The sequence below is a fragment of the Wolffia australiana genome, chromosome 16 (genome assembly GCF_029677425.1).
Source record: "Wolffia australiana isolate 7733 chromosome 16, ASM2967742v1".
Lineage (NCBI taxonomy): Eukaryota > Viridiplantae > Streptophyta > Magnoliopsida > Alismatales > Araceae > Wolffia > Wolffia australiana.
In genome coordinates this window covers 628,187-640,981 of record NC_135850.1, presented here as the reverse complement: position 1 = coordinate 640,981, position 12,795 = coordinate 628,187, and the positions used below count along the sequence as shown (strand labels likewise).

The following is a 12,795-nucleotide window of genomic DNA, read 5'->3' as shown; positions in this document are numbered from 1 at the left end:
GGTGAGGAATACCAAATTCTCATGAGGACGTAACATATTAGTTGGGTATGGCCATTGGGGATAAAAACCAGCCCTACCATCTTGCAAGTTTCTTTCTCAAATTTCCTAGTTTGGTGTCAAAATAGTGATGGCATGTTGGACCAAGAAATATGGGGTGTCAGAGCTAATCAAATGGTAAGTGTCTACACTTGAACATAATGTAGTGTTGTTTAAGTAGTATGTGTTTAAGTTTTGTAAATGGCCCTACCATGATATAGGTTTTTTATGCATTAAAGAGATGGCCTGAGTATCACTCATATGTAAGAATAATACTCATCTGTTCTTTAATGTAATATTTAGATGCATTATGGAAGATTATCAAATCACTTTCAAAGTGAGATTGTGAGATAATTGAGCAAAACTTGTTCACACAATATGGTTGAATAATGCCCTTTGTTGCTGGTATTGTGAGGGATCGAAGCCTTTTGACCCATCATGAAAAGTGTAGGTGATATGGGGTGACCTTGTTGTAGACCTCATGTCGCCGTGAAGAAATGAGAGGAGTTTCTCTTCTCCAATAGGGATTGATGATTCTCCTAGGCACAAGCATAAAAAATAGCAATCAAATGGTAGGTGAAACCAAAGTGTATAAATACTTTGGTAATGAATATTCACTCAGCTAAATCAAGAGTCTTCTACATGTCAGGATTGATGATGATATGGGTGCTAGGAATATATTAATCAACAGAGTGTGTTAGTTAGTTATCTACGAAGATATTATAATGGATCTTTTATCCTGGGGCAAAAATGTAGTGTCAAAAATATTATCATTGTTGGGTTTGACGCCTTGGTTTGTCGATTGAAAACACGTTTCCATGGATTTGGAAGCGGATTGATCGATTCATAATCGATCTTTAAAATTGAACATCGATTGTACCTTTTGGGTAACTTATTCCACCCTTGATTTTGTTGCTTAGAGATCATTCTGAAGCCATTCACTCGTCCGGCCTCTTGAAGTATCCACGCTATCACTCGTCACTTGAATCTCCACGTCTTCTTCTTCAACTCTTCTTGAAAATCTAGAAGATCTTCTCACCATGAAGACATTCTCCTTGGATGAGTGGAGAAGAGAGTGGAGAAAGGGAGGGGCTCTCAAATCTGGCTTGCATGGGTGCTTGAAATGAGAGCTCTTTCCCTATTTATATTTCATATAAAGTTTTTCTAAAAAATCCTAGAAGTAAAATATATCCACCAATGCACTTATGACCTAATGCGTGTGACCCTCTAGGCCCATGTATCGTTCTAGTTAATAACTTTAATGGCCCAATAACAATTATTGGCCAACCTTATTAATTAACTATATCAACATATAGATTAATTAAATAAGGAGCAATTTAACCCATTCGATAAATTAAGTTTCTAGCCTGTGGGGTGCCAAGCTACAACTCGTGCTCTGGAAGATATCATGTATTTTTAAACTCTCTCATGGAACCTTTACTGTCATCAATTACCGTATATGTTTAATCCATCATCCGTGCGAGACTCTCGAATGACTTAGGGTATGGTTTATCGTCAATTCCTAATTCGTCATTCGATTAGTACTGATGCGTAACGAGGATCATTGGAGAATGCCTTCTTAAATATCCTCACTACCCTGGCCAGGGATTTTTTTGCAGCGTCTTCCTTGACTCGATCTCCTCTTATACCGAGGGCATATGATCCCGTCTTGACCACTCGATCATCTCCGTAAGCTTCTTACTACATCCGAGTTATGACTTGTGTTGAATCCCATGATTAGAGGCTCGTAAATCGCAGTTAAAATATAGTCGTCCAATCACGAGATGTCCTTGGTGTCTCAGCTCAGTGGATCACTCATACAACAATGACATGATTCAACATAATTGACTTTTAGGTATTATACCATTCAGGGAGTCGCACGGATCAATTTAGTGAACTCTTTCTCCAAAGAGCACTCACTATATGTCCTAAGTGTCGCCACACTAATAGCCACATGATCAGCTATTCTTTTTCGTATAAGTAGGATCAACTAGTGCTATTCTATATAGATAATTCAATGTTAGTCTCGAATATTCATCAAATAGGAATATTTAGAACAAATGTTTAAAGACTAGTGATAAGTGTATTATGATCTCATCATAATTCACTAAGTCATTGCACGTATTCATGGACTTCATTATAAACATCACACGGAATAATAATGAGTGTAAATATTTTATTCAATGAACTTAAATAAACATGGTAGTGTGATTGGCTTGACGGCCACACAATATCCATCAGTCATAATGAATACTAGGAATTATAAAATGGCAATGATGTTTGTAAATAAATGATCCAAGTGTCCGTACAAACATTTCTTCTTTTGACTTGTTGCACCGTGTCTAAGCCTTGCATATACTGGGAGACTTGATCAAAGCCACCTAGTAAAGAAAATAATTAAATGACCCCATAGGAGTAGTCTTAGGGAATTGTCCTCCTCGACGTACTCCGGCTCCTCATACGTAGTTCAAATCCCTTGAGAGAAACCAAGGAAGGCCACTAGCCTAGGCCAATCATGTAAGGGTTTTACTAGCTGTACATATAGAGTCCCACATTTTAAGCACTTAAACAAGGCATATACAATTGAGAGTGTGTACGTAAGGCAGCACATAGTACCTTTGTAGTGATGTGATGGGTTCCTTTTATGAGTAATTCTAGGGAACAAGAATAACTAGACATTATCCATTCCAAACTTTTCAATATAAAATGAATATTGTTGGGCTGGATCACTACATTTAATAAGCCCAACTAGCTCTAGTTTGTGCTTATTGAGGAGAGAGAGAGGGAGAGAGAGAGAGAGTGTGAGAGAGGGAGGGAGAGAGTGTGTGAGAGAGAGGGTGAGAGAGGGAGGGAGAGAGAGAGAGGGGGCGAGAGAGAGAGAGTGTGAGAGAGGGAGGGAGATAGTGAGAGAGAGAGAGAGAGGGAGGGGGAGAGAGAGAGAGGGTGAGAGAGGGAGGGAGAGAGAGAGAGAGGGAGAGAGAGGGAGGGAGAGAGAGAGGGGGAGGGAGGGAAGGGAGAGAGAGAGGGAGGGAGAGAGGTGAGGAGAGGGAGAGGAAGAGAGGGAGAGAGAGGGAGAGAGAGGAGGAGAGAGAGGAGGGAGAGAGAGAGAGAGAGGAGAGGAGAAAGGAGGAGAGAGAGGGAGAGAGAGAGGGACGGAGAGAGAGAGAGAGAGGGAGAGAGAGGGAGAGGGAGAGAGAGAAAGGGAGGGAGAGAGAGAGAGAGAGAGAGGGGGGGGAGAGAGAAGGCGGGAGAGAGAGGGGGGAGAGAGGGGGGAGGGGGGGAGAGAGAGGAAGAGAGAGAGAGAGGACAGAGAGGAGAGGGAGAGAGGGAGAGGGAGAGAGGGAGAGGGAGAGGGAGAGAGAGATGGAGAGAGAGAGGGAGAGAGAGAGAGAGAGAGAAAAAGAGAGAGAGAGAGAGAGGGAGAGAGAGATAGAGAGAGAGAAAGAGAGAGATAGAGAGAAAGAGAGAGAGAGAGAGAGAGAGAGAGAGAGAGAGAGAGAGAGAGAGAGAGAGAGAGAGAGAGAGAGAGAGAGAGAGAGAGAGAGAGAGAGAGAGAGAGAGAGAGAGAGAGAGAGAGAGAGAGAGAGAGAGAGAGAGAGAGAGAGAGAGAGAGAGAGAGAGAGAGAGAGAGAGAGAGAGAGAGAGAGAGAGAGAGAGAGAGAGAGAGAGAGAGAGAGATCGTCATTCTCAGACTCCGCTGTATCCAAAAGTGCAAGTTCTGAAATAAATACATCTGTTCCTCCAATACTCCTTTTTTCTATCGGATGAGGTATCATCACCTTCGAATTATACTTGCACGAAATTAGTCTGTGGACTCTGAATGACACGATCTACTTTCCTAATAATTAACTATAATTATTCTAATAGTTATGATAACTACACGAGATCCCTTGTTTCAGGTTGAAGCAACTTTTTTAACGTCGGAGTCACATCCCAACCCTTCATCATTGAAAACAAATCAAAAAAATCCTCATAATCTGCTGATAATCCTAGATCCATGAACAAGCTTCTCACGTGTCCCTCTAATTTTCCCATCCAGTGAGTTGCACTAGAGAAACTACTGAGGCCACAAATCAACAATCCCCACTTCCCCCCTGAATCCACCATGGTGTGGCTACACGTAGACCAGCTCCTGCATGGCGTCCCCTCTCCCACTATCTGCCTCACACGTAGGCATCGAGATTTTCAGCATATCCAAGCACGAGAGACCCAGAAGCATATTCTGATACCCTTTCCACAGTCCCCTATAAATGAATAATAAGCCATCCCACAATGGGCGATAAGCCAGCCCCAACTACCATGGATCTCAGATTACACCCAGAGCAGTCACTGGAGGCGCTCCTCCTCGGCCACTCCTCCTCAGTCGCCGGCTCTCTCGGCACCTTCCTCGCCGCCGTCGCCGCCGCCGCCGCCGCCGCCGCCGCCTTCTTCCTCCGCCTCGCCCTCCCCTTCAACTTCACCTCCCCCGCCGCTTGCCCACCCCCCCCGCGTCCGGCCCCGCCGTCCCCGCCTCCCCCCTCCCGTCCCGTCTCCCCCTCGTCCCCCGCCCCTGACGACGAGACCCGCGTCCGCTGCTTCAAAACGAAGGGGACCCTCTTCAAGGCCGATGACGCCTCCTGGCTCCGGAAGAGCGACGAGACCGAGCCGGGACGGCCCTGGTGCGTCCCTCCGGCGTCCGCCTGCGTCGTCCTCTACGACCGTGACCTCGGCTGGTACCGCCACCAGGACCTGGCGGCGCTGACCGGCAACGTGGTGCGGCCCTGGGACGACGACCGGCGCCGCCAATCCTGACCGTTGATCGCTCTTGTACAGACTCCCGACTCTTGGAATCGAAACGGTATTATTCTCCGCTGGAATATTCGCGACTTAAATGGCTTTGTGGGCCTGAGCGGGCCCATTAAGGAGCGGCGTGCGGGGCTCGTCCTCCGGCGGCGGCCCAGTCTTGTCCCACGTGTGGTGTTTTCGCCGCGCAAGTCACAAACGTGAGAGAGAGGGATTAGCGCGCTTAGTGAGAGGAATTAGCACGGCTTAAAACACAGTTAGCGGGTCAAACACGGCCCAAATCTGTGTTTATCCGTAGGCGCGACAGCCCACATGCAGCGGCCAACTAACCCCCCCCGAACTTATATATATAATCCGAATCAGACTAAGAGAGAACCAGAAATGGCGGCGCCAAGGCAGCCAATCTCGGCTCTCTTCTTGTTGTTGTCGGTGGTGTTGGCGGCGGCGGCGGCGCCGGGGGTCCGAGAAGCGAGGAGCGCCGCCAGCGCGGCGGCGGAGCTGACCGGCGGCGCCGCCGCGTACGTGGCGGGGCTGCTACGGGAGGCGCGGGGGGAGGCGGGGGCGCTCAAGGACTGCAAAGGGCTGCTGGGGGAGGCGGCGGAGCTGCTGGAGAACGCGGCGGCGCAGCTACGTGGGCTGCGCGGGGAGGACGTGGCCTGGCGGGTGGACAACGCCTTAACGTGGGCCAGCGCGGCGCTGACCAACCAGGACACGTGTCTCCAGGGGCTTAACGAGGTGAAGGCGGGGACCTCCCCTGAAGCCCGCGCGGAAGTCGTTAGGCGAGTTTCCGGTGCCTCGCGCGCCACCAGCTCCGCCCTGCTCCTCATCAACCGGCTCGTCTAATAATTCCCGTAATTGTTGATACTCGGGCCCAATGAATGCCCAACAATACTCTTTCCTGTTGATACTTATTCGAAACGTGGGCCTGAAATTAGGCCCAATAAAAGCTCAACAATACCCTGTCTTGTTAATATTTACTTATTCGTGACATGGACCTGAAATTGGACCCAATTAAAGCCTCATCAACCGGCTCGTCTAATTACAATAATATCGATATTTTGGCGCAATAATTCTCTGTCTTGTTGATACCTATTTGAACGTGGGCCTAAAATTAGACCCAATAATAGCCCAATAATACTCTTGCCTTGTCTTATTCGTAAAATGGACCTGAAATTCGAACCAATAAAAGCTTCATTAACCGGCGCGTCCAATTACAATAATGTCGATATTTTGGCCCAATAATTCTCTGTCTTATTGATACCTGTTTGAACACGTGCCTAAATTAGACCGAATAATAGCCCAATAATAATCTGACTTGTTGTTGATACTTACTTATCGGGTTGGACATTTAGGACCGAGGACCGGTTTGATCGGACCAAACCGGAACCCTAGGTCCTCCATTTGAGGGTGGACCGGTTTGTCAAACAGGTTAAGGTCCAAGGGTCAAACAGGACCGGAACCGGAACCGGAAATATATTATTTAATATTTACTTAATAGTTTTTACACAATTCTAAAATATAAAATCCAACTTGACAGAGAGGTTTCTATTAAGCTCAGCGTAGACATAATATATTTGACCATCTGCGGGCACCCATTTGATGTAAATGGTATTCAACTTTACTATCAACATAAATTTTCTACTTTCACTTCGAGATTGACAAGTCAACCTAACCAGGCTGGAACCGGGCTGGACCGGGACTAAACAAGAACGGATCAGAACCGGGACTGTCAAACCCTATACAATGGGCCTGAATTTGGACCCAATAAAAGCCCAAATAACCTTATTCGAAATATGGGCCCAATAAAAGCCTAATAAGACAAGGCTCCTCCTCAAATGATAAACCCTAGTCGGCTGGTTTATCGTAGTCTTCTCGTTAGTTCGTCGCCATGGAAGGGGTGGAATTGGAGGTGGAGCATGGAGGAATTTTCCAAGAGGACGATGTCGGCGCGTTGGTGATCGCCCGCCTTGAGAATTCTCACGAGGAGGAGCATCGCCGCGTCTGTGCTATGGTGGGGGCGATGGCGCAGGAGCTTGAAGAACAGGGATTTCCTCGATCTCCAATCACCTACTTTGGCGCCACCATCGGTGCCCTCGACAGGTTATCCAGAAACCCTTCCTGTGGCGCCGATCGGGTTGTTTCGGCGCTCGTCTTCTTCCTCTTCGAAGTTCTCCAGAGAGTGCCTCGTAATGCGCTGAGGAGTCGGGCTGGCGCCGTGATGGAGTCCCTGGGAAGGGTTTTAATGTCTGGAGAGTTGACGGAGGGCGAGTTGGAAGGTTGTCTGCGTTGTGTTCAGCCTGTTATCGTTGTCGGTGGAAAGGATAATTGGCCCGGTGCTTCTCCTTTGTATAAAATTACTCTGGATTACGTGACAGACAGTCGACCAGCGGTGAGGATTTTGGAGTCTTCGACTGGTGAAATTTCCGTTTCGTTGGGTTTGATTTTTGGGTTTTTGTGCCGCGCAGGTCAGAAAGATGTCTTATTTATGCATTCGGGATATTCTCCAAAGTTTACGAGGGTCCCCAACTTTGGCATCGGCGAGCGAGGACATTAAGGCTATGTTTGAAAGGTTTCTTCTTCTAGCGGCGGGTTCTGACACCGCAAGTGTAACTTCAGTTGAAGGGAGAGCAGGAGGAAACGGCTGGAACATTGTTTATATGCTCAACGCATTGCAATATTGTCTTCCTTTTATGATCAGTAAACACAGGAGCAAGATTCTGGGCTACTTCAAACCGCTACTAGAGCTGCAGCACTCTATTGTAACCCGGAATATCATGGATATCTTGCAAGCCCTTTGTTTGGATATGGCTCTTGAAGTTGCTCCTGAAGTATTCATGGAGCTGATTTGCTTATTGGCTACTGCTGCATTAGACAAGGATTACTCTTCAGATTCTATGGCCTCGACTGCCCGATTGTTGTCTGCTGGCACTAAGAAGATTTATGGGCTTAATCGACAAACTTGCATTGTTAAGCTTCCGCTTATAGTAAACGCCTTAGGAGGTTAGGTTATGTTGTTAACATTTCATCCTTTGGATTCTGCTTCTTAGACTGGAAATTGCTCATGTTTTGAGTTTCTTTACAGGGATATTGGCGCGGGGGCATGGAGAGGCTGTTTTTGCTGCGACAGAGTCCCTGAAAAGTCTGATTAGCACCTGTGTTGATGATGCGTTAATTAAGCAAGGGGTTGACCAGATCAGTCAGACAGAGGCTCCTGGAGAGAGGAAGTCTGGTCCAACGGCCATTGAGAAGATTTGCGTCACACTTGAGAGTCTGCTTGGTTATCAGTACGGCGAAGTGTGGGACATGTCGTTTCAGATCCTCTCTTGCATGTTTGAGAGACTGGGTGCGTTCCCTTTTTCTATTTTTGTATATATTTCTTTTTTAACTCTAATTTTCTCTTTATTTTTATTTTAGTTTTATTGCTGTTTCCCTCTTTTCTTTCTTAGTCTTTTTAATATTTTTTTATGAGAGACTTAACATTTGTTTAAGGGCTGCGTGGGATCATGTTAACTTAACTATTAATCCTACCTCTCTCATTGCTGTCCTGCCTCACTCACTGCATGGGATTATAAGAAATTTTCTTTTCGATGGTCCTCCTGCTGTTCCGCTGTTCTCCATTGGCTGATTCGTCTGATTCATCTAATTTGCCAATGGCTGTGCCACTTCATCATTGTTTCTGATTCGCCTGCTAAAATTCTCGTATCTTTCAAACTCAGGTAAATCCGCCTATATGATGTCCAGAGCTATTAAAAACCTCGGGGAAATGCAAAAGCTATCGGATGAAGTTCTTGCTCACAGAAAGCAGGTATTTTCACTCAGGAGGGACTCTCAACAGTTATAAGGTTTCCCGAATGAAAATAAGTAAAAGAACATGGTTTCTAGTCCTGTCCAATTATGTGCTCATCTTTCTGACGTGAGCACTTCATTTTGGAAGCTTCATGTATGTCTTGGAGCGGCAGTTGGTGCTCTCGGTCCTGAGCTCTTCCTGAAAATCTTGCCTCTCAATTTGGACGAAGACACATCACAGAGTAACGCATGGCTACTTCCCATATTGAAGCACTACATTGTTGGCGCCAGTCTTAGTTTCTTCAAAAGGGCCATTATTCCCCTAATACGGCGCCTGAAACAGAAATCTCTTACGGTACTTTTAGCTTTGCCTTTTTTTTAATTGAGTGGCGTGTCAAAATTTTAATTTGTTGCAGCTGGAGCGGGACGGATTGATTGTTGGGGCCAGGAACACTGAAGCTCTTGTTTATTCTCTCTGGTCATTGTTGCCTGCCTTCTGCAACTACCCTGTTGATACTTCTTCCAGCTTTGAAGGTTTTCAAAAGTTGTTGTGCGAGACCCTTAAAGAGGAACCAGAGCTGCGTGGGATTATTTGCTCGAGTTTACAGGTTTGTATTTTTGTCATTTTTACCGGTTAAATCATGCTTCCTATTAATATTTGTCGTTAACTGTTTTTGTGCAGATCCTAGTTCAGCAAAATAAAGCCGCGATAAGTGGAAATTTGAATTCAAATGAGGATGATACGAATAGTTTTGAGCAGAAAGCTAGAACTTGTTACACTTCGGATCTTGGCGAAGAAAACTTAAAAGCAATGCGTCAATGTTCTTCTAATTTTCTGTCAGTACTGTTCGAGATTCTTTTCAAAGACTTGAAGGACAACGGTGGATGTCTGAAGGTAATGTGGCTTAACGTATAGATTTTCTGGAACCTTTAGACTTTGGCACCGAAACCTATTTCTGGCATTGCTCACGACAGAGCTGATTTCCCTTAAATATGGCTGTGTTGATGTTGATAATTGTGAGAGAACTTCATGCCCTTCTCCATTATGTTTTCCTCTGTGTTACCTCTATGTTTCTTTGATTGTAAATGTGGCCATCAGGAGATGGGCTCAAGTAATAGTGCCTTTTAAGGGCACTTTGGGCCCGGACCAAGGAAAGTCCTTGAAAGCATCTAATATTTTTTGTTGTAATCTCGCAGTCTACTATCCACGAAATCGCGTCCATATCAGAAAAAAGGTTGGTGAAAAACATTTTTGGCCGTAAGTTGCTCACACTATCGAAGGTAATGAAAGAGGCAAACAATCCGGATCATAGTAATTCTATGAGTTATACTGATGAAAACTCGAGCTTAATGAAAAGGTCGGTACCTGCTTCTGTTCTTTGGATACGTGGGCTTTGCAATGCGATGAAAAGGTGTAGCGTGCCATTTAATACACTAACTTATTTTTTCAATATTCATAGGGCTCTTATTCTGGATTCCGCTGTCTCGCTTCTACCAGGGTTAGATATCAATGATGTTAAAATCTTTTTTGAAGCCATAAAACCGGGATTCAGGGTGTGTTTTCTGACAATTATTAAATATAATTAATTGGTGTCCTTAGGTTTCCGTTGTCTCTAACTTAAGGAACACATCCTTTTCATTGCTTGGACAGGATGCCGAAGGTTTGATCCAGAAGAAGACCTACAAAATTCTCTCCATCATCCTCAAGGTGAAATTTTTTGTACCGGCCGTCAAGTTTTCCATTCACCTCTCCGTGTTATAGGACGTTTCACCAAGTTCTTCATCTTTTAGGAGCGAGAGGAATTTCTTTCAAGCGAGATCAATGGGCTTCTTGGGTTGATGATAGAGGAGCTTCCATACTGCCATTTCTCAGCGAAGCGTTACAGGCTCGAATGCTTATACTTTTTAATTCTCCATATGTCAAAGGTAAAAAATAATATTGAGTTATCCCTTGATTTTACTGATAGGTTTTATTAAAGTGTGATTTTTCCCCTGATTCAGGACTCAGTTGGTGGTGAGAAGCAGAATATAATTAGCAGTTATCTCACTGAAATAATTCTGGCTTTGAAAGAGGTGCTGGTTTATATTATTTTCGTTGGTCCCTATATTTCCATTGGAACTTTGGTCCCTTTATGTAAAATATCTCAGTTGTGGTATTCATGAAAAAAATACAGGCAAACAAGAAAACCAGAAACCGCGCGTACGAACTGCTGGTTGAGATTGGTCGTTCCTGTGGAGATGAAGAACAAGGCGGCAAGAAAGAGCACCTCTTACAATTTTTCAACATGGTATTCATTCTTGATTTATGAATTTCATTTCATGTTCTCGGATGTTCTGCCAGTCTTATAAATATAAATATTGCTATTATATTTTGTCAATCAAGTTCAATCAACCCTTCATTTTGACTTTTTGCTCTCCAGATCGCGGGAGGGCTGGCTGGGGAAACTCCTCACATGGTCAGCGCTGCAATTAAAGGGCTGGCTCGCTTGTCCTACGAGTTTTCAGATCTTATCAGCTCTGCTTACAGCCTTCTCCCATCCGCCTTTCTCCTGATGCAGAGAGAGAACCGTGAAATTACCAAGGTATCAATAATCCCGTTTTGTCTAAAAAGCCTTTTCTCTAAATCAAAAAAGTCGTGCGATGTCTAATGATGCTTATGAAAATGGACAGGCGAATTTAGGGTTCCTGAAAGTGCTAGTTGCTAAATCACAATCTAGTGGGTTGCAATCGCATTTGAGTGGCATCATTGGGGGATTACTGAGCTGGCGAGACGGCACCAAGAAACACTTTAAATCCAAGGTATTAAGTCAACGCATGAATCTTCTTCGTCGTTCGATGATTTGTTGTTAGGTTTCTCTTTTGAAGAAGGATTTGTTGTATTATGTCTGACTTGTGGGCGCCTTCGTTCTCTGTTAGGTGAAGAACTTGATAGACATGTTGGTGAAGAAATGCGGTCTTGATGCAGTGAGAGCGGTAATGCCCGAGGACCATATGAAGTTGCTCACAAACATAAGGAAGGTGGGTGCTGTCCGTCAACTTAAAAGTTAATCATGTTCTTAGTTTGATTTCTATATTTACATATTTGTTGAACTTATAATCCCAGATTTCTGAGCGCAAAGAGCGGAAAGGTAAATCTGAGACGGGGTCTGTTTACTCCAAGGCCACTTCCTCCAGGTATTTCCTTTCCTAATCTTTCAAGAACTACATAATCGAGAAATTATTGAAGTTATAAATATGTTCAAGTGAGAATACTTGGGTCAACGTGTTGACTTTCAAAAAATACGCAGACACAGCAAGTGGAACCACACCCGCATATTCTCTACCTTTGGGGACAGCGAGAACGGCTCGGCCAGCGCAGTCTCGGGCAGAAAGTCAAAGGGCAATTCTAAAGCTTCGTCGGCATCCAGGTGGGCTAAGTCTTAACGACAGTTCTTTTCTCATGCGTTGACCTGGGTGTGTTGACAATTTCTTTTGGACTTTTTCTCAGGTTGACTCGGCGAACGGCGGGACGGAAGATGTTATCGGAGGAGCTGCTGGACCAGCTTGACTTGCTGGACCGGCAGAGAACCCGGTCCAGTCTCTTCCTGGACGGGCGGAAGAGGAAGGCGGTGCAGGAGGACGAACCAGCCGAGATCGCCGCCGACGGGCGGCTGGTTGTGCGCGACGAGGACCTGCGGTTGGCGGTGGAAGAGAAGCGACACGTTGCTAGGATAGACGAAGCGGTGGCGGAAATGGGCGGTAGCCGGTCAGTCTCGGGGGAGAGCAGGCGGCCGAAGCGGCAGAAGATGAGGGACGCCGGTTGGGCCTATGCAGGAGCAGAGTACAGCAGCAAGAAGGGGAAGGGAGACATGAAGTTGAAGGACAAGCTGGAGCCGTATGCTTACTGGCCATTGGACAGGAAGCTGCTGAACAGACGGGCCGAGTTGAAGGCGGCAGCGCGAAAGGGAATGGCGAAGGTCATGACGAGGACGAGCGGCGGGGGCAGTGCCGCGACCGCCAGAGGGTTGACCTTGCCCAGAGCCCAGAGGTTGGCCATGGTGAAAGCCAAAGCCCAGCAGCGCCATCGCCACAAGAAGCACTAGTTCTTTGTCCCATAATTTACATTCTTTCTCCAATTATATCTTTTTTATCAAAATATATATTGATTTTAATTATCACTGCAATCTCTCTCTATCTAACTCTCTCTCTATA

General features: G+C 45.6%; 2 protein-coding genes across 2 annotated transcripts; both read left to right on the top strand.

The window, feature by feature from the left end:
- Positions 1-5,199: 5,199 nt before the first annotated feature.
- On the top strand, positions 5,200-5,789 carry LOC144713647 (pectinesterase inhibitor 3-like). Its single transcript, XM_078588299.1, has one exon. The coding sequence runs from the start codon at positions 5,200-5,202 to the stop codon at positions 5,659-5,661; it is 462 nt and encodes a 153-aa protein (XP_078444425.1). The 3' UTR covers positions 5,662-5,789.
- Positions 5,790-6,667: 878 nt separating this feature from the next.
- Positions 6,668-12,767, top strand: LOC144713723 (ARM repeat superfamily protein). Its single transcript, XM_078588393.1, has 19 exons — positions 6,668-7,207; positions 7,284-7,818; positions 7,901-8,161; positions 8,535-8,623; positions 8,753-8,959; positions 9,021-9,212; positions 9,287-9,499; positions 9,802-9,962; positions 10,065-10,158; positions 10,256-10,312; positions 10,396-10,530; positions 10,606-10,677; positions 10,779-10,892; positions 11,025-11,186; positions 11,275-11,403; positions 11,521-11,622; positions 11,708-11,778; positions 11,892-12,011; positions 12,092-12,767. Exons 1-19 carry the CDS (start codon positions 6,707-6,709, stop codon positions 12,684-12,686), a joined length of 3,810 nt encoding a protein of 1,269 aa, XP_078444519.1. The 5' UTR covers positions 6,668-6,706; the 3' UTR covers positions 12,687-12,767.
- The last annotated feature ends 28 nt before the right edge of the window (positions 12,768-12,795 follow it).

What these genes read in the sequence shown, in the direction of transcription:
- LOC144713647 (XM_078588299.1), top strand. Translation starts at nt 5,200, where the DNA reads ATGGCGGCGCCAAGGCAGCCAATCTCGGCTCTCTTCTTGTTGTTGTCG.
- LOC144713723 (XM_078588393.1), top strand. Translation starts at nt 6,707, where the DNA reads ATGGAAGGGGTGGAATTGGAGGTGGAGCATGGAGGAATTTTCCAAGAG. An exon ending in TTATTTGCTCGAGTTTACAG is followed by an intron (nt 9,213 to 9,286) that starts GTTTGTATTTTT and finishes GTTTTTGTGCAG; the next exon opens with ATCCTAGTTCAGCAAAATAA. An exon ending in ACAACGGTGGATGTCTGAAG is followed by an intron (nt 9,500 to 9,801) that starts GTAATGTGGCTT and finishes GTAATCTCGCAG; the next exon opens with TCTACTATCCACGAAATCGC.